This window comes from Equus asinus, chromosome 2 (genome assembly GCF_041296235.1).
Source record: "Equus asinus isolate D_3611 breed Donkey chromosome 2, EquAss-T2T_v2, whole genome shotgun sequence".
In the NCBI taxonomy this organism is placed as follows: Eukaryota; Metazoa; Chordata; class Mammalia; order Perissodactyla; family Equidae; genus Equus; species Equus asinus.
In genome coordinates, this window is record NC_091791.1 from 34,525,170 (window position 1) to 34,549,184 (window position 24,015).

Sequence of the window (24,015 nt, forward strand, 5' to 3'; positions counted from 1 at the left end):
AGAAAATTACTGCTTCTCTTTGTCCTAGATAAAGTTTCCCCGAGACCTGGACTCCCTCAAGTTGTAAAGTTTACAAAACTAAACTTTTCTGAAGACTATTTTAATCAATAGGTGCTGCAATTGTTAACTAAATAAATGTAAATTTTTAACATCACTTTTTAGAGTGAATCATGGAATACTGACTCATGGTACACACTCAGTAATTGTTGGGGAACTTGCCTGAACTCAATGTTTGGTTTGGAGATAGCATGCAGGACTCAGGGAATGTGGGGCTTGAACTCTACCACCTGTAGCCTGTATGTCCTTGGCCAGGATGCCCAAAGTCCAAAGCCAGCTTCCTCATCATTAAAATGGGAGTAATTTTATCTTCAGCAAAGATAACTTAGAGAACCAGAACTATTATGATGCGTGTGAAAACTCTTTGTCAGTCTCCCTGTAAATATGAGAACTAAACTATTTTGTAACTAGGGTCTTGATAAATCTTAATTTTTCCCTTCCTAAAAGAGCTCAGAAATAACTACACTAATTAATTTAGAACAAACACAATGATATCTTGACAGAACATGCCTTTGAATAAACATTGCCCTTAGTTATCTACAATATATATCATTCCAGTGATATTTAGATCCTCATGACCATTAAATGCCGTCTCTTGGCAGGACTGCATTTTGTGGTGGTTCGTGCTGTGGGCCTGGTTAATGAAGTTCCTGCCTCTCATCCTTCACTGAAGCTACGCTTGTTGTTCTGTCTATGATCTGCGTCTGCGTACTCTACTTCATTTCATTATGTCTGACAATGACAGTCCAAAAAAGCAACAGAAGCAGCTGTTTCTAGAGGTGACTGGGAGGCAGGGGAAACCATACTTTCTCAAGACCTGCTCCCTCTAAATTTCAGGGATTGGCTCTTCCCTCAGTTACACTGAACAAGTTTCACTTCTGCAGTGATAGAGAGAGTGGAGAATCTATAGCCCTTTTATCCTTAGTATCAAATAAGGGACATCTATTTGATGTGAAGCCTGTTCTTTCGTGAACAAGGTCAATGGGGTGTAAATTCAGACTAATTGATACTTTGAGGGTTTTTTTTCCCTTTTCTTAAATTGTTCTTGAGGCAGCTGTGGTGTAAGCCATAGTGCACCACAGTGGGCATCAGAGGTCTCAGTTCTAATCTCAGTCCTGCCGCCTATGAGCTGTGTGATTCCAGAGTCTCCCTTTATCCATTTTAGAAATAAAAATAACAGACTTCATTCTCCTGTGATTTTTAGGGGCCTTAATGGTAAAAGGTGTGTATATTGACTTAGATAATTACCTGATATATGTTGGTTATTCCAGATGTGAGTTATGCTAGCTATTTTATGTTTAGGCAGCTATAATGTTAGCACAGTACATTAAAATATTTAAAAGACTTCCATTTTCAAGGACAAAGTATCTTAATCTTTGATAAAACATTACAAGATAAAATTTTTTATATGTAAGAAATAGAATGCACTGATTTCCCCTAAAGTTCTAATTTTCTAACTGGTCATCAGTCTGAGAATCCAGAATATTGAACAATATTTTGGATCAAATCATTTACTTCAGTGGTTCTTGATCCTGGCTGTACTTGAAACGAACTGAGGATTTTTGTGTTTGTGTTTTAATTATCACTTCTTGGGCCGTATCTCAGAATCTCAAGGATAAGAGATTGGAAAGAAGAGCAAGGCTAAGGAACACTTTGTTTTTATCTTTATCAGTGGACCGAAAGTCCACTCAGAAGGCATTAGAGTTGACCTAGCTGATTGACTGGTCACTTTATACCTCAGAGTGGCACATGTTGAATTAGCAGGGCATGTTATAAAAGCATTGGATTTCAGGCTCCCAGTTGTCTAAGAAGTGACAATAGATCTGGTCTCTGTCTCTCCTGCTTCTTTCACTCTGGAACCAGAGCTCCAGGAAAGGGAAGCTCCTGCCTGGCCCCCCTCCTCTCCCTACTATTGGAAATATCCTACAGTTAGATGTTAAGGACATCAGGAAATCTTTAATCAGTGTAAATATGTTTTATGCTCCCTTTGTGACTTGCAAGTGTAGGTAAGTTGACAGTTCCTTTTAAGCAAAGTATATTCCTAGTGGCAAAATTATTAAAATCGACCATCAAACAGAAAAGACTCTTTATGTATTCCAACGATTCCATTGTTTCTCAGTTTTTCCTTGTCAGATAGTGGAATGAAGTAAAGCATTTTGGGAGAAGAGAAATATCAAATTGTTGTAGACAGGATCAAAATAATAAAGTGGCAAAGTCTTGAGTGTTCCTGCTCTTGTTTCATAGTCATTTGCTGTGATTTTTTTCCCTGAAACCAAATGGTAATGGAAATGTTTTCTGATCAGAGATTTCATTCAAGGAGTTATCTGAGGATAGCCCTGTGGCCTAGTGGTTAAGTTTGCACACTCTACTTTGGCGGCCCGGGGTTCGCTGTTTTGGGTCCTGGTTGCGGAACTATACACCACACATCAGGCCATGCTGTGGCGGCATCCCACATAGAAGAACTAGAATGACCTACAACTAGGGTATGCAGCTATGTACTGGGGCATTGGGCAGAAAAAAAAAGAGGAAGATTGGCTACAGATGTTAGCTCAGGGTCAATCTACCTCACAGAAAGAAAAAAATGTTTATCTGCTTTATGAGCTAAAGATTTTGTTCTGATGAGTCATGAAAATTAAACTTCTCTAGAAGCAAATTATGTCTAATGTCAAGAAATAGCTAGGGGCTCAGGATCCACATAAATGAGTGAAAGAAATAATCATTGTGGATACATTGGGTGGTAACAGAGTCCTTTTGGATTTTCATAAAGCTGCTGTCTGTACCCTGTGAATGCTGCAGGATAAAAGAAATTGTTCTTCCATGAGATGCTGCATGTTCTGGCACTGCCTTTGTGATGCTTGTTCTCCTTCTGTATTTGTAATAGCAGTGGTTTCAAACTGGAGTGGGTGTTAGAATCATTTGGGCTCATTTAAAAAATATAGATTCCTAGTGTTCATTACAAGACTACTAAATCTGAATACTCATGGGAAGAGTTCTACAGGTGATCCTGAAGCAATCAGCCTCACATTGTTCCAAAGATGGGAGGCAGTGGGACTGACAAATTGTTCAAGCATCAGATGTTGACAAAATAGAAGTTCAAATTTGTGTCTTTTATTTATTTGCCATGGTACACTGCAAAAGAATTTGTAATTCTCTGAGTTTAGTTTCTTTATTGTAAAACTGAACAAATAAACTTGCGAATGTGTAGATGTGAGGATTATATATAATCTGTGTACCAATGGCCTGGGTCATTGCATGGCATTTCATAGGCCATCCGTATGTGGCAGCTATAATCATCATCATACTCATGAATAAAATTCAGAAGTATTTAAAGCCGTGATGACTGAATAGAAATATAAAATATATGATGATAATATCAATCTGAATCATGCAAAAATATAGACGAATTGACTTCTTTTACTAAGATTTGCATTTTCTTTCCTTTTCCCAGCTCTCAAAACTGTATGGCCCTGTGTTTACTCTGAATTTGGGCTTGGGGCCTGCCGTGGTGCTGCATGGATATGAAGCAGTGAAGGAAGCTCTGATTGATCTGAGAGAGTTTTCAGGAAGAGGTCATTTCTCAGCAGGTGAAAGAGCTAATAAAGGAAATGATAAGTGTATGTGTGCATATTCAGTATTGGTAATGGGGGTGGGGAAACATGAATTTAAAGATTTTCTCAGGAGAGCTTTGCCCAGCCCCAAGGCTGCCAAGTATCAGCTTCCTCTTTTTTTTTTTTTTAAAGATTGGCATCTGATCTAACAACTGTTGCCCATCTTCTTTTTTTTCTGCTTTTTTTCCCCTAATCCCCCGAGTACATAGTTGCGTATTTTAGTTGTGGGTCCTTCTAGTCGTGGCATGTGGGACGCTGCCTCAGCATGGCCTGATGAGTGGTGCCATGTTCCCGCCCAGGATTCCAAAAGATAAAATCCTGGGCCACTGAGAGGAATGTGCAAACTTAACCACTTGGCCACGGGGCCAGCTCCCAGCTTCCCCTTCCTTGACAAGAATCTCCCTTTCAGTTTCTCTTTCCCCTCGGATAGGAATAGTATTCAGCAATAGGAAGAGATGGAATGAGATGCATCACTTTTCCCTCATGATCCTGAGGAATTTTGAGGTGGGAAATAGGAACATTGAGGATCGCGTTCAACAGGAAGCCTGCTGCCTTGTGGAAGAATTGAGAAAAACTAAGGTGAGTGATTCCATACTCTGTGACTCTGATCTTAACAGTCTGCTCTCTTGTATAACAACATCCTTGAAAATATTTCATGGGTAGCCAAATCTTTCATTATGGGTAGTGGCTACCAGCCCTCAGGTAGAGGAGGGAGCGTATGTAGCAGGGAGCCAAGAGAGCTCTTGTGTGTATGTCTGCTTGTTGTGTGTGTACAATCATGACTGTGCATCCAGTGTGGGTATACAAGGTTGTTTAATCTTATTCTGTTGTTTATTTTCAAGTCATGGCATTATAAGAGTTGAAAGTTTTGAGCCTCAGTTTTCAAAAGAGTTAAACAGCATTGTTTCTTCCATAGCATAACTGTGGGTTACCCATATCAGAACTTCTCATCAGTGAATACTTGTCAAGTGAGAATAACCTTGCACATCCTTATATTGATGAACCAGCTGACATGTGCTTTCACATAGTTAGACTATAATTGTACTGTCAGGCTCACTGACAAGTCTGAGGGTTTCTTTCAATGTCCCTGCCTACACGTTACCAGTAATGGTGCTACCTATGGTTTGTAATTTAATATATGGTTTTAATTGCTTTGGCATATCTTTGTGCAGTACTCATCAATTATAATGTTTGCATGAACAAAGTATGATTTAAAAACTGTCAGCATGAATTATTTCATATTACCCATTTCTCACTATACTGAGTTACACATTTTGTGAATATATATTCTACAGCATAATTCTGCAAAATACACAAATACCAAGTTGTATGATGATTTATTTAAGTAGACTTCAACTATTATTAATCCCTATCACTGACTGTAATTGGTTATGTTTCCAGTTTTGCTTAACTTTTTCCCCTTCTTTATTGGATTTTGTGTTAAAATTTTATGGTAATTATGTACCTCCCACTGTGAGCTCTGCTAACCTATGAAGTGCTTGTTACAGTGACTCTCATTTTCTGCTTGGATTCCAAATTGCCCTGTTTATCTCCATTTATCTCCCAAATGAAGTGAAAGGAAAGACTGCAAGTCACATTTTACCTGTGAATCTCTCTCTCTCTCTTGCACACATCCCCTCGATGTTGCAAATAAGTCTACACCTCTTTAGCTAAAATAAAACTGTTTTTGAAAGCTTAGACCCTGGAATATGTAAAGGAGCCTGCCATAGAAGCAGATAACTCTACAGATTTCCCGTTATTCAATACCTTATTGTTTCCTCACATTATTTGTTATTCAAGTCACCTTTAAATAAATTTATAGAAGTGAATTTGGGGTCTTTTTATGTATAAAGTTTATTGACCATTTGATTACAATTTCATTTTTCAGATCCCCATGAAAAGAAAACCTTTCCTCTGCTTTAATTTACCTATAAAATAACAGAATTAACCAAAATGATGTTTAAATTTTTGAACTTATTTTATTGAGGTGTTATTGGCTTATAACATTGTGTAAATTTCACATGTACATTATTATCTGTTTCCATATAGTTTGCATCCTGTTCACAACCAATAGTCCAGTTTTTATCTGTTACTGTACATATATCCGCCTTTATCCCTTTCGCCCTTCCTCCAGCCTCTTCCCTTCTGGTACCCCTAATCTGTTCTCCTTATCCATGAGTTTGTTTATCTTCCACATTTGAGTGAAATCATACAGTGTTTACCTTTCTCTGTCTGGCTTATTTTGCTTAGCATACTACCCTCAAGGTCCATCCATGTTGTTGTAAATGGCACAGTTTTGTCTTTTTTCATGGCCAGTAGTATTCCATTGTATACATGTACACTATATGTTCTTTATCCATTTATCTGTTGATGGGCACTTGGGTTGCTTCCCCATCTTGGCTATTGTGAATAATGTTCACAATATTGTGACTAATGACTAGGATGCATAAATCTCTTTGAATTGTTGATTTCCTGTTTCTTTTGATAAATACCCAGTAGTAGGATAGTTGGATCACATGGTATTTCTATTTTCAAGTTTTTGAGAAATCTGCATCCCACCGGCACTGTATGAGGGTTCCCTTTTCTCCACATCCTCTCTAACATTTGTCATTTCTTGTATTGCTAATTATAGCCATTGTGACGGGTTTGAGATGATATCTCATTGTAGTTTTGATTTGCATTTCCCTGATAATTAGTGATGTTTAACATCTTTTCAAGTTCTTGTTGGCCATCTGTACATCTTTTTTGGAAAAACTTATATTCATATGCTCTGTGCATTTTTTGATCAGGTTGTTTGTTTTTTGTTGTTGAGTTGTATGAGATCTTTATATATTTTGGAAATAAATCCTTGCTGGACACAGGATTTGCAAATATTTTCTCCTAGTTGGTGGGTTATCTTTTTGTTCTGTTCATGGTTTCCTTCTCCTTGCAGAAGCTTTTTAGTCTGATGCAGCCCCATTTTTAAATTTTTTCTTTTGTTTCCTTTGCCTGAGTAGACATGGTATTCGAAAAGATACTGCCAAGACCAATGTCAAGGAGTGTGCTGCCTATATTTTCTTCTGCGAGTTTTATGGCTTCAGGTCTTATATTCAAGTCTTTAATTCATTTTGAGTTAATTTTTTTGTGTACGGTGTAAGATAATGGTCTACTTTCATTCTTTTGCATGGAGCTGTGCAGTTTTCCAAACACCATTTATGGAAGAGACTCTCCTTTTTCCATTGTATGTTCTTGGCTCATTTGCTGAAGAATAGCTATCCATAGAAGCACGGTTTTATTTCCAGGCTTCCAATTCTGTTCCATTGATCTGTGTGTCTGTTTTTGTGCCAGTACCATGCTGTTTTTATTACTATAGCTTTGTAGTATATTTTGAAGTCTGGGATTGTGATCCCTCCAGCTCTGTTCTCTTTTCTGAGGATTTCTTTGGTTATTCAGTCTTTTGTAGTTTCATGTAAATTTTAAGATTCTTTGTTCTATTTCTGTCAGGAATCTCATTGGGATGCCATTGGATCTGTATATTGCTGTGGGTAATGCGGACATTTTGACTCAGTTTATTATTCCAAAGAATGAACATGGAATATCTTTCCATTTGCTTATGTCATCTTCAATTTATTTCAATAATGTCTTATAGTTTTCAGTGTAAAAGTCTTTCACCTCCTGGGTTAAATTTATCCTTGTTATTTTATTCTTTTGGTTGCAACTGTAAATGGGATTGTATTCTTTACTTCTCTTTCTGCTAGTCCATTATTAGTGTACGGAAATGCAACTGATTTTTGTATGTTGATTTTTGTACCTGGCAATTTTGTTGTAGTGGTTGGTTATTTCTAATAGTTTTCTGGTGGATTCCACACACTTTTCTGTGTATAGATTGATGTCATCTGCAAGCAGTGAGAGTTTTACTTCTTCTTTTCCAATCTTGATCCCTTTTACTTCTTTTTCTTGCCTAATTGCTCTAACACTTCGAGTACTATGTTGAATAAGGGTGGTGAGAGTGGGCACCCTTGTCTTGTTCTTGTTCCCAGAGGCATGGCTTTCAGGTTTTCACTCTTGAGTACGATGTTGGCTGTGTGTTTGTCATATATTGCCTTTATTATGTTGAGGTTCTTTCCTTCTACACGCATTTTATTTCAAGTTTTGGGAGTTAGGATATCATTTGGATCTTGTCAAATGCTTTCTCTGCATCTGTTGAGATGATCATGTGATTTTTTTATTTTTTATTTTGCTTATGTGGTGTCTCACGTTCATTAATTCACAGATGTTGAAACATGCTTGAATCCCTGGAACAAATCACTCTTGATCATGGTATATGACCCTTTTAATGAATTGTATCAATTTGCTAATATTTTGCTGAAGATTTTTGCACCTACGTTCATCATCACTATTAGCCTATAATTTTTTAGTTTTGGTCGTTCTTGTCTGGTTTTAGAATCAAGATAATGTTGGCCTTGTAGAATGAGTTAGGAAATGTCCCATCCTCTTAAATATTTTGGAATAGTTTGACAAGGATAGGTATTAAATTTTCTTTGAACGTTTTGTAGAATTCAGCAGAGAAGCCATCTAGTCCTGGACTTTTGTTTCTTGGGAGGTTTTTGATTACTGTTTCAATCTCCTTACTTGTGATTGGTCTATGCAGATTCTCTATTTCTTCTTGATTCATTTTTCGGAGATTGTATGATTCAAAGACTTTATAAATTTCTCTAGGTTATCCAATTTTTTGACATGTAAATTTTCATAGTATCTCTTAAAATCATTTCTATTTCTGTGGTATCCATTGTAATTTCTTTTCTTTCATTTCTGATTTTATTTGAGTCTTTTTTTCTTAATGAATCTGGCAAAGGGTTTGTCAATTTTGTTTATCTTCTCAAAGAACTATCTCTTAGCTACATTGATCCTTTGTTTTGTTTTTTACATCTCTATTTAATTTATTTCTCCTCTGATTTTTAGTGTTTACCTCCTTCTACTGACTTTGTGGGGGTTTTCCCCACCTTTTTCTAGTTTTCTTAGTTGTGGTTTAAGATTACTTATTTGAGATTTTTCTTGTTTGTTGAGGTAGGCCAGGGTTGCTATAAATTTCTCTCTTTGTACTGCTTTTGCTGCATACCATACGAGTTGGTATGCTCTGTTTCACTAGGCTTGCCCTCCTACCTGAAACAAAAAGGAAATGGTTTACAAATGTTTACAAAGCCTTGATCCATCAGATAGACAGACAGAAAAACTAGAAAATTTCAGTTATATATCAAAATAGGTTAGCAAACAGTTAATTATAATCTAAAGGATAAAGGGAAAGAAAACATCAAAAATAAGTGTAACCTGGGGCTGGCCCCGTGGCAGAGTGGTTAAGTTCGTGTGCTCTGCTGCAGGCGGCCCAGTGTTTTGTTGGTTCGAATCCTGGGCACGGACATGGCACTGCTCATCAAACCACGCTGAGGCAGCGTCCCACATGCCACAACCAAAAGGACCCACAATGAAGAATACACAACTATACAATATACTGGAGGGCTTTGGGGAGAAAAAGGAAAAAAATAAAATCTTAAAAAAAAAATAAGTGTAACCACTTTAATTTGGTCACAAACTCACAACACAAATAAAAATAATTTGTGACAACATAAACATAGATGGGGAAGTGGAAAGGGATGGAACCTGTATAGTGTAATGGAGATAAGAGGCTATCAGAAAAAGGAATATCTCATCTATGAGATTATTTATACAAACCTCATGGTAGCCACAAAGCAAAAAATCAGAGCATAGTCACAAATCATAAATACAGTGAAAACTATCACAGAGAACCACCAAGCAGAAATGGCAGGCAGAAATACAAGGAAAAAGAAACAATAAAAATAAAGAACTGGAAAACAAGAGATAAAATGGCAATATGAAGCCCTCACATATCAATAATCACTCTAAATGTGACTGGATCGAATTCGCCAATCAAAAGACACCGAATGCTGGATGGATTAAAAACAATACCGAACAATATACTTCCTCCAGGAAACACATCTCAGCCCTAAAGACAAACATAGGCTCAGAGTGAAGGGATGGAAGATGAATATCCGAGCAAATGGCAAGCAAAAGAAAGTGGGTGTGGCCATACTTATACCAGACAGAGCAGACTTCGAGATAAAAAAGTCAATGAGAGACAAAGAGGGGCAGGGTATAATGATAAAAGGGACTCACACCAAGAAGACATAACACCTGTTAATATATATGCGCCTAACACAGGAGCACCAAAGTATATAAAGCAACTAGTAACAGAACTAAAGTGAGAAATTGACACCAAAACAATAATAGTAGGGTGCCTTAACACCCCACTTGCATCAATAGGTAGATTATGAAAACAGAATGTTAACAAGGAAACAGTGGCCCTAAATGAAATACTAGACCAGCTGGACTTAATAGATATATTTAGAATATTTTGTCCCAAAATGGCAGAATAAGCATTCTTCTCAAGTGCACATGGAACATTCTCAAAGATGGACCACGTGTCGGGAAACACGATGCTTAAATTTTATTTATTTTTAATTTTTTTCTTGAAGATTGTCACCTGAGCTAACATCTGTTGCCAATCTTCTTTTTTCCTTTCCTTCTTCTTCTCCCCAAGGCCCCCCAGTACATAGTTGTATATTCCAGTTGTAAGTGCCTCTGGTCATGCCTTGTGGGATGCCACCTCAGCATGGCCTGATGAGTGGTGTCATGTCCTCACTGAGGATCCAAACTAGTGAAACCCTGGGCCACCGAAGCAGAGCACACAAACTTAACCACTTAGCCATGGGGCTGCCTCCTATTCTCATTTTTATATAAAAATTTTTTTTATTGTGGTAACATTGGTTTAGAACATTGTATACATTTCAAGTGTACATCGTTATATATTTCAATTTCTGTGTAGATTACACCATGTTCCCCACTCAAAGACTAATTACGATCCATTATCACACACATGTGCCTAATCACCCCTTTCACCCTTCCCCCTCCCTCCTTCCCCTCTGGTAATCACAAATCCAATCTTTGTTTCTATGTGTTTGTTGTTGTTTTTATTGCTGCCGACGAAATGAAAACACGAACACCGGTTGCTGTGCAGTAGTCTTCTCCCCCTCGAGCTCCCTGAGCTCTTTATTATTATAGCCTCTAAACAAAGCCGGCCTTTTGCCAAAGCAGTGAGTCAGCGACCTAAACCTGCGCAAGCGTCCCACAATAATGACCTTTCCCCTACACATCTGTTCATAACAGGTTCCTTCATAATGTTTCAAACTCCCAAGGTCCCAGGCTTGCTCCTTTTGAGAAGCTGATAAAACATTCTTGTTTGCAAGCAATGTTTTCCCTGGGGCCTTGTGAGTTCACCAGGCAGAACATTCTGTTTGCAGAAAAGTCCAGCCAGTCTTGTGGATGCCTCGCGTGCAAGAACAACCACAATTCATGCCGGGTCTCCTTCATTTATCTTCTACTTATGAGGGAGATCATATGGTATTTGATTTTCACCCTTTGACTTTTTCACTGAGGATAATATACTCATGGTCCATCCATGTTGTCACAAATGGCTGGATTTCATCATTTCTTATGGCTGAGTAGTACTCCATTGTGTATTTATACAACATCTCCTTTATCCATTCATCCCTTGATGGGTACCTAGGTTGCTTCCAAGTCTTGGCTATTGTGAATAATGCTGTGATGAACATAGGGGTGTATGTATCTTTATGCATTTGTGTTTTCATGTTCTTTGGATAAATACCCAGAAGTGAAATAGCTGGATCATGTGGTAGATCTATTCTTAATTTTTTGAAGACTCTGCATACTGTTTTCCATAGTGGCTACACCAATTTACACTCCCATCAGCAGTGTATGAGAGTCCCCCTCTCTCCACATCTTCTCCAACACTTATTGTTTCCTGTCTTGTTAATTTTAGCCATTTTGATGGCAGTGAGGTGATAGCTCATTGTAGTTTTGGTTGCATTTCTCTGATAGCTATGATGTTGAACATCTTTTCATGTGGCCATTGGCCATCTGAATATCTTCCAGTGATTTTATTGCTTTTTCCTTTTTTTTTTTTTGATAATTTTCTTATTCCTTTTTGTGGTCTTCTCTTTCCCACTTAAATAAATCACTTTAGCATTTCTTGTAAAACTGGTGTCTTGGGGCTAAACTCCTTTAATTTTTGCTTGTCTGGGAAACTCTTTATCCCTTTTCCATCCTGAATGATAACCTTCCCAGGTAGAGTATTTTTGGCTGTAGCTTTTTTCCTTTCAGCACTTTAAATTTATCATGCCACTCCCTTATAGCCTTTAAGGTTTCTGCTGAGAAGTCCACTGATAGCCTTATGGGGTTTCCTATGTATGTAACTTGTTTCTCTCTTCATTTTTAATTTTTGACATTTTAATTATAATGTGTCTTGCTGTGGACCTCTTTGGGTTTATCTTGTTTGATGCTTCCTGTGCTTCCTGTACCTGGATGACTCTTTCCTTCCTTAGGTTATGAATGTTTTCAGGTATTATTTCTTCAAATAGATTTCAGCCCCTTTGTCTCTCTCTTCTCCTTCTGGGTCACGTATAGTATGAATGTTAGTGTGGTTGATGTTGTTCCAGAGGTAACTTAGACTGTTCTCATTCTTTTTAATTCTTTTTTCTTTTATCTGTTCAGCTTGGGTGAATTCCTCTGGTCTTTAGTCCAGCTCACTGACCCATTCTTCCGTATCATCTACTCTGCTATTGAGTTCCTCTAGTGAGTTTTTCATTTCCAGTATTATATTCTTCTTTTCTGATTAGTTCTTTTTTATATTTTCCAATTCTTTGTTGATGTTCTGACTGTGCTCATCCATTCTTCTCCCAAGATCAGTGAGCATCCTTAGGACTTTTTGTTTGAAATCTTTGTCAGGTAGATTGTTTATTTCTCTTTCATTTAGTTCTTTTACTGGAGTTTTGTCCTGTTTCCTTACTCAGAGCATATTCCTTGCCTCCTGATTTTGCTTCTTCTCTGTGCTTATGTCTGTGTATTAGATGAGTCAGCTATGTCTCCTGATCTTTGAGAGGTGGCCTTATGTAAGAGACACCTTATGAGGCCCAGCAGTGTGCTTCCCTCTTGTCACCAGTTCCAAATGTTCCAGGAGTGACTCTTGTGTGGGCTATGTTTGTCCATCTGTTGTGGCAGGGTTACTCTTGCTGCAAATGCCCAGGGAGACTAGGCTATCCCCCTGGCCAGCTGGTTGTAATTTTCAGCAGTGTGTGTGGCTTCTCTGCACCCTTCTCTTTTTTTTTCAGGCAGGCAGACCCCCAGCACAGTTGGCTGCAAAGTCTAATAGCACATTCTTGTTGCAGTTTTTCTGTTAAGTGAGTAGGCCCCCAATGTGGCTGGTTGTGAGGCTCAGGTGCTTACAATTGCTGTAGGCCTCCAGCCTACAAGGCTGTTGTCAGTTCTCTCAAGATTGCAGCTGAGTGGGGCTAGCACCAGGCATTGGAGTGCTCAATTTTTTCAGGCTCTGGAAGGTGGGACTGATCCCCTATGTGGCTGTTTGAGAAGCACAAGTCTTCTGCAGCTGACATCTCCCACCACCCATAGGGTCACACACACACTGTCAACACAGTCCTTCCCTGTGTGCACATCCTGATCCCCTGAAGTAGAAACAGTTGCCTCACAGCAAAGGCCCCACACACTCCACCTACTCATCACACATGGTCTGCCCCACAGAAGCAGACCCACTTGCCTTGTTTCAGAAGATCCAGGAACCCAGCCTATGCAGGCCTATAAGTTGCCTGAGGGCCTGCTGTTGGATGGGGCCACTCCCTAGGACAGGCTGCCTGCCCTGGCTGAGCTGGATTAAATTGATGCTCTAGTGGGTGGGGCAGACCCTGGGCTGACAGGCCAAGGGGAGAACTCCAAGGGCACCTGCCAGAGTCTGTGTCAGCATTCTTGTAGTAGGTCACAATAATGTCTACCACCAATATCTCAGTCCCTGGAGAGGTCTCACCTCTCTCCAAGTAGCACACAGAGCCTATCAGGTGAGTTTCTTTTCTCCAAACGACTGTCCACCTTTCTTTCTGAGGATTTTAGTTTGCTTTCCAAAGTGGGTGAATTTGTACATGGGCCCTTTAAGACCAAGCTTTTTTCCTCTTATGTCTGATAGCTCTTTTGGGGGTATTCCCCATTGTTGTTAGTAGCCAGCAAAGCCAGATATTATGAGACTCTTCTCAGTTGTGCTGAGTCCAAAGGATGCTTATAGCAATAATGCTCCCCCACTCAGGTCCCCCACTCCTCCAGGAAAGGCTGAATACCATAGGATTGCTTCTGGCCATCCATGAGACACCATGGTTAGTGAAGGCAGTTTTTTTCCTCTCCAAAAAGGAATTTCTGCCTCTTCCACCTCATTCAGCACTGTCCCCTGTTGCAGGGATTCTTTTCATCCAGTTTTCAGTTCTCTCTCAGGGATAATTGTTCCCAGAGTAGTTGTAAATTGGTTGTGTCCACAGGAGGAGGTGAGCTCAAAGTTTGCCTAAACCACCATCTTGACACCCCTCTCAGGACCATGATATTTAAATTTCTTATAATTTTTACATCACAAAATACTACTCTTCTTTTGGGTTTTTTTTCAGTTTTAAAATTCTTGGCTTATGGGCTGTACAAAAACAAGTGGCAGACTGGATTTGCATGGCCCATGGTTTGCTGACAACTGGTCTAAGACAACTTTCTGCAGTGATGGAAATGTTCTATATTTGTGCTGTCCAGTAAAGTGGCTACTAGACACATAGGCTTATTGAGTGTCTGTAATGTGATTAATGCACCAGAAGAGCTAAATTTTTATTTACTTTTAATTAACTCAATTTAAATATAAAGAAAAATCTGTGGCCTATAGCTACGGCATTGGATAGCATTTCTAATTTTATTTTCCTAATATGGGGTTAGAAATCCCTCATCCACAGCTTTGCAATACTAAAACTCCTGGAAATATAAATAAAATCTAAGGTTGGTGCAGTTTCATTGGACGGTCAAAACCTGACTTGAATTGAAGTGAATCGTTTATATTCTTACTTATTCCACTTTGAATATTTTTATTTTGCTCAAAAATATCCATGTGCTTGATTATATGGCATCACTCTACAATATTTTGGCAGTATTATAAATTCTATAGTGTATACATAATACTCCTTTTTAAAATATCAAACAATTCTGAAAGTGGAAATACATTAGAATCCATAGGTTTCGCATAAGGGATTGTATATATATGCCTTGAAGAAACCAAATGTTCAATTTTAATCAGCTGAAGCAGAAAAGTAGGAACAGGATAAAATTTTCTGCCTAGAGATAATCTTGTGATGGCTGATAAAATGTTTTTGGGAAAGGATGACTTCCTCTGAGTTATAGAATGGTCATTTGTATTTTATGTGCCCAGTTTATGCCTCTGTCAGTGGATAAAGGGGGACTACTGTATTTATTTTATTTCTATTGAGTTGTATGACTTCATTATATATTTTGGCTATTAACTCCTTATTGGATATATGGTTTTCAAATATTTTCTCCCACTTAATAGGTTGCCTTTTCATTTTGTGACTCACTTCCTTTGTTGTGCAGAATCTTTTTAGCGTGATTTAGTACTGTTGGGGAAGGTAGCCAAGTAGATGTGACTGACCTTTTGACTTGAGAGCTGGACCCAGGCAACTGGAGGCTCTTCTCCCTTCCCCTGTCCTTGGAATGTGTGCTCTGCTTGCCTTTACCGTGCTAGCAGCTCCCCATGGATACAACTTAGAGATAGTGATGTGGTGTTGAGACCATCTGGACTGGGTAAATGACTGAACCCAGTTAAGGACTACTGTGTTTGTGATTTAATCCAGTTAAGGCTTCTCTATAAACTTTTAAGATTTGTTGGGCAGGTATGGATAATTACTGATCTTGTGGCCACCCAAGAAAAGCTTATAAGTAAGTTCCCTTGCTTATTAAACCTGCAACCTACCAATCACCTGGAATGGTCTGCCTTTTTCTTCAGTCTCTCCTTGCCCTCCACATACAAAGACCAGTTTCAGATTATACCTGGGAAGCTCCCAGGCCAGTTTCATGCACACGAGGTTCACTTGTTTATTACTGCTTTTATTGCTTGTGTGTTTGGTGTCATATTCAAAAAGTCATTGCCAAGACCAATGTCAAGGAGGTTTTCTCTTATGTTTTCTTCTAAGAGTTCTATGGTTTGAGGTCTTGCGTTTAAGTCTCTAATCCTTTTGAAATTAATTTTTGTGAGTGGTGTAAAATAGAGATCCAATTTCCTTTTTTTCCATGTGAATACCCATTTTCCAAACATCATTTGTTGAAGATCTATCCTTTCTATGTTGAGTGTTCTTGGTTCTCTTATCAAATGTTAATTGACAGTATATGAATGGGTTTATTGCTGGGCTCTCAGTTCTATTCCATGAGTCTATGTAACTGTTTTTATGCCAGTACCATAATGTTTTTATTACTAGAGCTTTGTAATACAGTTTGAAATCAGGAAGTCTGATGCCTCCCGTTTTGTTCTTCATTCTCAGAATATCTTTGATATTTGGAGTCTTTTGAAGTTCCATACAAATTTTGGGTTTTTTTCCTATTTCTGTAAAAATGCCACTTGAATTTTGATAGGGATTGCATCAAATCTATGGATTACTTTGGATAGCATGGACATTTTGACAATATTAATTTTTCCAATCCATGAACATGGGATATCTTTCCATTTATTTGTATCTTCTTTAATTTATTTTATTACAGTCTTATAGTTTTAAATATACAAATCTTTCACCCCCTTGCTTAAATTTACCCCTAAGTATTTTATTGTTTTTGATGCTATTGTGCATGGGATGTTTTCTTCATTTTTTTTCAGATATTTTATTGCTAGTAATTAGAAATATAATTGATTTCTTTATGTTCATTTTTGTATTCTGCAACTTCAGTGAATTTATTGATTAGTTCTAACAATTTTCTGGCAGAGTCTTTAGTGTTTTCTACGTATAAGATCATGTCTTCTACAAACAGGAAATTTTACTTCTTCATTTAGGATTTGGATGCCTTCTATTTGTTTTTCTTGCTGAATTGCTCTGGCTAGAACTTCCACTACAAAGTTAGCACTCTTGTCTTGTTCCAGATCTTTCACAATTGAGTATTCTAGCGATCTGTTTGTCACCTATGGTCTTTATTATGTTGAAATATGATTCCTCTATATCCCATTTGTAGAGAGTTTTTACCATGAAAGGGTGTTTAATTTTGTCAAATGCTTTTTCTGTGTCTATTGAGAGGCTATATAATTTTTATCCTTTCCTCTGATGCAGTCCTATACTTCACACAGGATTTCTTCACCCTTTTAAATTCTATTTTCTTTTTGCTCCTCTAACTGGCTAGTTTCAAAACCTTGTCTTCATGTTCATTAATTTTTTCTTCTGCATGTTTGAGTCTGCTGTGGAAACTCTGTGTTGAATTTTTCAATTCCAGTCTTTACAGTCTAGTTTCAGCAGATAAATACCTTCTCCTGTTCATTCCCCAGGCTTATGGAATTATCTCCAGAATCAGAGTGGTATGAGGGGAAGTTGGGTTATGAGGCTGTTGCTGGGTCTGCTGTGGGTTCTGTTGTTGGTGGGCTTGTTATCAGGAGCTCAGAAAGGCATGGATTCCCAGGTGGATGGGACCACCTCTAATCAGTAGGGTGCTGTTGGGACAATGGTCTGCTTCAGGGTCCAAATTTGGTTCCACTGACAGCAGGCTTCTTATCAGGTGCATGGGTGGGTGTGCATCCTGGGAGATCCCTGGGAGGGCTCATGCTGGGTCACTGAGTTGCTCCCTGGATGGGCAGATCTGGCCTTGGACAGTGGCTGAGAGAGGCTGGAACTGTGTCCCAGTGCTGCTTTGGGTCTATAGACAAGATTGAGATATGCAGATTTGGTACTGGAGGAATGGATGGGCATGTCCTTCTCTGGGTCCCTAGGCAGGCTGGTCTGCTCCTTGACCATGGCTGTAGCAGTTTAAGCCTATTATAGGGTCCTTTCAGGATCTCTGGGTGGCAAAAATGGGATTGTCTCCTGCTGGTCCCTGGGTAGGCTGAACTGCTCTCTTACTATAACTGGAGGGACTGGAGCTGAGAATAGTGCCCTTTCAGGATTTCTGTAAGCAGAGGCAGGAGTTTATTCTGCTGGATCCCTGTGATGGCAGGGCTGGGATGGGAGGAGTTGTAGCCAATTTATAGTGCCCTTTTATAATCTATAGTCAGACTGAGTTTGATGGGCTTACCTCCAGGGTGTTCTTGTTTGTAATAGAGAGGCACTAGAGCTGGTTCTTGGGCCACTGCAGTGTTCATAGCCAGGACCAACCTCTATGTGCCTATCATTTAAGGTATGGGTGAGCATGACTGTTTCCAGCTCCTTTGGAATATGGTGACTGTGACAAGATCAAGGCCAAATGAGGCTGTATCCAAGTCCTTGAGGTATGGAGCTGTTTCTGGGTCTGTAACTGTGACCATGGTCAGGCAGTCAGCCTCCTGGGTGTGGAACCACCTTTTCAAAATGGCTTTCCTCAATTGTGGATTCTACCAGCGTTTCCAAATCTCCTAGCTGGACCCAAAACTTCAAACCAAAACACTTTTTTTCTGAATGGCTACCAAATTATTGTTGCTGAGGAGGGATATGAACAGGGCACTTCTTAGTCCATCATCTTATAGATATCACTTCCCCAAATTTTATTAATATATGCCAATTGACAGTCATTTCTCTCTGCATGTTCTAAATAATGTTATTATTTTCTGGGTTAGCTCTCAGACTTTCCCTCTTTTGTACATAATGCAGTTAAAAAATTAAAGAATGTAGAGTCCAAAGAGGTCATTCTGGGCCTCATAATGATAATCAACAGAAAAGATAAAAGGGATGAGTCTCTTGGTTGAGTTCTTGGTTGAGTGTCACACAGAGTTACTTATGGTTTGTATGTGAAAGTGACAGAATTGCTTCCAGGAGTAGCTCCAGTCTGTAGGTAAATGACATCAGTGATGGTGAGGAATAAACATTAAGTGTTAGCAATCACGGCTCTGATAGAAAACACTAAATAAAAATTTGAAATATTATTACTTATTCTTTCACGTTTTATATTTAAAAAAATTAAGTTTGTATATATACAATATGATGTTTTGATATAAATATATAGTTCAATGATTACTAAAGTCAAGCTAATTAACATACTCATTTCCTCACATTCTTATCATTTTTTTGTGCGTGTGGTGAGAACGCCTGAAATCTACTATTCTAGCAAATCACCAGTATATAATAAACTATTATTAACTATAGTCATTCTACTGTACATTAGGTCTCTAGAAGTTATTCATTCTGTATAACTGCAACTTTGTACTCTTCGACCTAAATGTCCTCATTTCCCTATTATTTCATATTTCCAATTTGGCTTTATGTATAATATGCATTTTTCTCAGTGCTAATCATACATTCTGAGTATTATTGTTTTCCTCTAACAAGGACAAAATTCCTGCAAGATATTACCAGATTTTATTCCTTCTCAAGTTTATACTACATTGCTTTGTAATTAACATAAGAGCAAAGATAATTATATTCTATGGTCCTGAAATGATTAGTCTAGTGTCATCTTCAAAGAATGGACAACTGAATATTGCATACATGTCAAACTATAGTCGTTTCTTTTTTCCGTTTTTCTTGAGGTGTGTGAAATGAGAAATAACATCACCCATTAAATTTCTCCAGGTCATATCCAAGAGGAAGCCAATTACATTTTGACATACATATTTAAGATAATGTATATGTGTACAGATGTTCATATGTATCTATACATATATCTGTGCACAAGTATATATTTATAAATATATACATTATGTAAACATACACATACATAAGGGATTAAAAGTGGTTCTTTGTAAAGTTGGGCTCATATAACACATTATTCTACAACTTGCTGTTTTTCTTCTACACAATATGCCGGGAAAACCTCTAAGATATTGGAAACTTTGGCAAATGATTCAAAGAACAGCTTACAGAAGACAAAATGGGAATGGATGTTAAGCATATGAAAACAGATTAAAAATAAAAAATACAAATTAAAACTACATTACATACACCTTAAGCCATCTTGATTGGAAATGAAAATATGTTATGTTGGCAAAGGTCTGGGCAAACATAGAGTCCCGTACATTGATATGTAGCGCCTTCTTAGTGAAGTGAAGGTGAGGATCTTATTGAAATTTATAATCTCTCTTCCATTACCACGTTCCCCATTGTTCATCTTCTGATTCCCCTTACATTGGTTTTGGTAGTTTGCATGTTTTATGTTACTTAAACTTTCTCATAAATTCATGGGGTATATAGTGTTGGTATTAATGCCCATTACTGCTATAACAAATTACCACAAACTTGGCTTAAAAATACAAATTTATAATCTTACAGTTATGGAGTTCAAAAGTCAATATCAGTTTCACTGGGCTAAAATCAAGGAGTCAGAGGACTAGTTCCTTCTGGAGGTCCTAGGAGAGAATCTGTTTCTCTGCCTTTTCAGCTTCTAGATGCTTTCAGCATTCCTTGGTTGATGGCTCCTTCTTTGCATCACTCAGGCCTCTTGTTTCAGTTATAACATCTCTAACTATTAATTCTTATCCTCTTATCTCTCTGCTATAAGGACTATTGTGATCACTTCGGGCCCACTTGGATAATCCAGGACAATATACCCATGCCACGATCCTTAATGTAATCACATCTACACTGTTTATTTTATTATATAGAGTAGCATATTTGGAAGTTCCAAGGATTAGGATGTATAGGTGATGCTATGTTATGCATCTTGTTTCTTGTTAAAGGTCACAAAGATTTAAGTAGCAGACCCAGGAGATGAACCAGGGCAATCTGGGTGGAAAGTAGAGGTTGCTAACCATTTTACTATTAACCTTGTTGTATTTATTTTCCTCCACCACAATACACATTCCATGGTCTTTCCCAGTTGTCTGGCATAGGATTAGTTACTGGTGGAAATTAGCTCAGTGATCTCTGTGGTCTGGGTAGGCAAACAGACCACGTGTCTGCAAAAGCCACTATGGAAAAATTTCATCCTGCCAGGAATCTGTACTTGTGGAAAACTTTTGGAAATGCTGAAAAGTTTCATGGCAGAATCCACTAATGAGATACAAAGTCTCACTGTCCCTAGGTATCAGTGGGAGATGGTGGAGGGTGTTTTGATAGTTCAAGTGTTCTTAGCTCTTGCTTTCAGGCAGAATTTTTCAAGCACTCAATCTCTACAGGGAGAAATGTAACTTACCAGTAGCAATTCAGCATCAGCTATAGCAAAGTATGACACCCTTGACAAGTTTCATCCTGGAGTGTAGGAAGATACAAAAGCTGGAGTGGCTGATGACCTGAACATTCCCACTGTCGTGCTAGTGAACATGATATGTACCATAGCAAACATCACTGAAAAACTTCTCAGTATTAAGAGCAAGAGCAGTTGATGCTCACACTTGCGAGAAAGATCCAGGGTGTGAAAATGAAAGCAATTCCATTAAAACACAAATAGAAGCTAAAATGCAATTAAAACTATTATGGGTGACTGAAAAAAGGCTCAGGGTCTTCACAATGAGCTCTGGAGCCTGAGCAGGAGTGAAATCAAGTCTCTTCAGGTCACTGGCTCAAGGCCAAATTCCTGGCAGCTTTCCTGGAGTAGGAAGGAGAACACAGGTGAAAACATGGAATTGAGAAATGGAGAGATTGTTGATGACCTACCCAAAGCATGCAGGAAAACAGAATTTCAACCCTTTGCTGGAGGAAGAAACAGTTTGGAAGTGGGGAAGAGAAATAGCTTGACTTTGCCGGCATGACTCTTTCCCCAAGGTGGCATAGCTGAGGGCTAAATATGATGGCCCATGATTTCTCCCACGGGGAAAGGGAGAGACAGTGAGGGAATGCCTAGTTTCCTCAGATGTGCAAGATGCTGCCAAAGAGACTTCTTTTTTCTCTTGCAGCATCGAGAGTATTAAATTGGGAGCTCCATGACTCAGCAGTAGGTAGCAGATAAGGCATTAAAGGGATATAGTTCCTGTAAATTGTATACTTTACACCAACAGGAAGTTTGTCCATGAGCTGTGGAAAACCCCACTGACAGATCATCCAAAACGGCCCATGGGTGCCTCTAGTGTACTTCATGCCAAACCCACATCACCCCACTCTGCAGATGGCTCCCTGTTCATGCTCCCCAGGGGGATAGTGAGAGCTAGATTTTGTAGAAGTCTCAAGAGCATATGCAGAAGCCAAGCCAGTGTCTGTGGGCAAAGGAGAAGCTACAAACTTGAGCCATATTAACCATTTCAGGAAAGCAAAAGAGCTGCTATCAACAGCCAACCTGGTGCATTGTAGGATTGAGAGAAGACATATAAGCTTAAGAATAATGCCTCAAAAAGGAGGAACAAGCCTGGAGCAGGTGTATCCATGCAAGGTCTAAAAAAGCCTCAGAATCTTATCAGGACTGACGAGGTATTTCTACCTTGGGGGCAGTTAATAAAATTTAGGGGAGGTACATGGTACTTCAAATGCAAGTGCAATAATGCAAAACTCCAAGAAACACGAAAAATCAAGGAAACATGATATCACCAACAATAACAATAGTTTTAGAGTGACCAAATCGGAAGACATGGCTATCTATGATTTACTCAATAAAGATTCAAAACAGCTATTTTAAGGAAACTCAGTGAGCTACAATAAGATACAGAAAGACAATTCAACAAAATCAGGAAAATTATACGGGATCAAAATTATAAATTAAACAGATAGAAATCATTAAAAACAACAAACAGAAATATTGGAACTGAATAAGTCAATGAATAAAGTGAAAAATTCAATAGAGAGCATCACTAGCAGAATAGACAAACAAAAAAATATTACAGTAGAGGATAGGAAGATTGAAATAATCCTATCAGGGGGAAAAAAGAATGAAAAAGAGTGAAGAAACCCTACAAGATCTATGGGACACCATAAAAGAAATAGTATCTTTATCATTAGAGTTCTAGAAGAAAAGAGAGGGAGTGAGGCAGGAAGCTTATTTAAAGAAATAACGGCTGAAAACTTCCCAAACCTGGGGAGAGATTTGGACATCCAAGGTCAGGCAGCTAATAGATCACTCTAATTTTTCAATCCAAAACAATCTTCTCCAAGACACAATATAATAAAACTGTCACAAATCAAAACAAAGAAAAAATCCTAAAGGCAGTAAGAGAAGAGAAGATTGTAACCTAAAAAGAACTCCTATTAGGCTATCAGTGAATTTCTCAGCAGAAACTTTTCAGGCCAGGAGAGAAAGTGATTATATTTTCAAAGTGCTAAAAGGAAAAGTTGCCACCAAGAATATTCTATCCAGCAAAATTATCTTTCAGAAATAAAGGAGAAATAAAGACTTTCCCAGATAAACAAAATCTGAGAGACTTCATCACCACTGGATCTGCCTTACAAGAAATGCTGGAAGGAGTTCTTCAAGCTGAAATGAAAAGGTGCTAACTAGTAACATAAAAACATATGAAAACATAAAAACACTGGTAAAGGCAAATATGTAGTCAAATTCAGAAAACTCTAATACTGTAATATGGTGGTATGTTAACCACTTAACTATAATATAAAGATTACAAGACAAGAGTATCAAAAATAACTATAGCTACTACAATTTGTTAGTGAATACACAATATAAAAAGAGGTAAATAGTGACATTAAGAATATAAAAGATAGGAGTAAAAGTGTAGAGTTTTTGTATGCAATCAAAGTAAACAGCATAAAAAAGCTGTTATATCTATGTGGCGTTATGTAAGTTTCATGCTAACTACAAAGCAAAAACGTATAGTAGATTCACAAAAGCGAAAAAAAAAAAGGAATCAGAGCATATCACCATGGAAAGTCACTACCTCATAAAAGAATGCAGCAAGAGAGTCAAAAAAATACAAGGGAATTACAAAATAGTCGGGAAGCAATTAGTACATTGAAATCAGTAAGTGCTTCCATATTTAAAATTACTTTATACATAAATGGATTGATTTCGCCAATCAAAAGGTGACAATGGCTGAATGGATTAAAAAAAAAAAGACCCAAGTGTATGCTACCTATGGGAGACTCATGTCAGCTTTAAGTACACATATAGACTCAAAGTGAAGAAATGGAAAAAGATATTCCATACAAGTGGAAACCAAAAGAGAGCAAGGGTTGTTATACTTCTATCAGACAGGATAGACAGTAAGCCAAAAATGGTAACAAGAGACAAAGAAGATCATTATATAATGACAAGGGAGTAAATTCATCAAGAAGATATAACAACATCACAAGAAAAAATATTGTAACTATGGGTGGTGATGCATGTTAACTAGACTTAGTAGGGTGACATTTTGCAATAT

At 38.1% G+C, this 24,015-nt stretch overlaps 1 protein-coding gene across 1 annotated transcript in view; it reads left to right on the forward strand.

Annotated features, from left to right (window-relative positions):
- The first annotated feature begins 4,082 nt into the window (after window positions 1-4,082).
- Window positions 4,083-24,015, forward strand: part of LOC139039718 (cytochrome P450 2C19-like) — a 78,049-nt gene continuing 58,116 nt past the window's right edge. Inside the window, exon 1 of the mRNA XM_070486761.1 lies at window positions 4,083-4,244. Coding sequence (XP_070342862.1) covers window positions 4,131-4,244 — 114 coding nt within the window. The 5' untranslated portion in view covers window positions 4,083-4,130. The remainder of the gene's footprint in view (window positions 4,245-24,015) is intronic.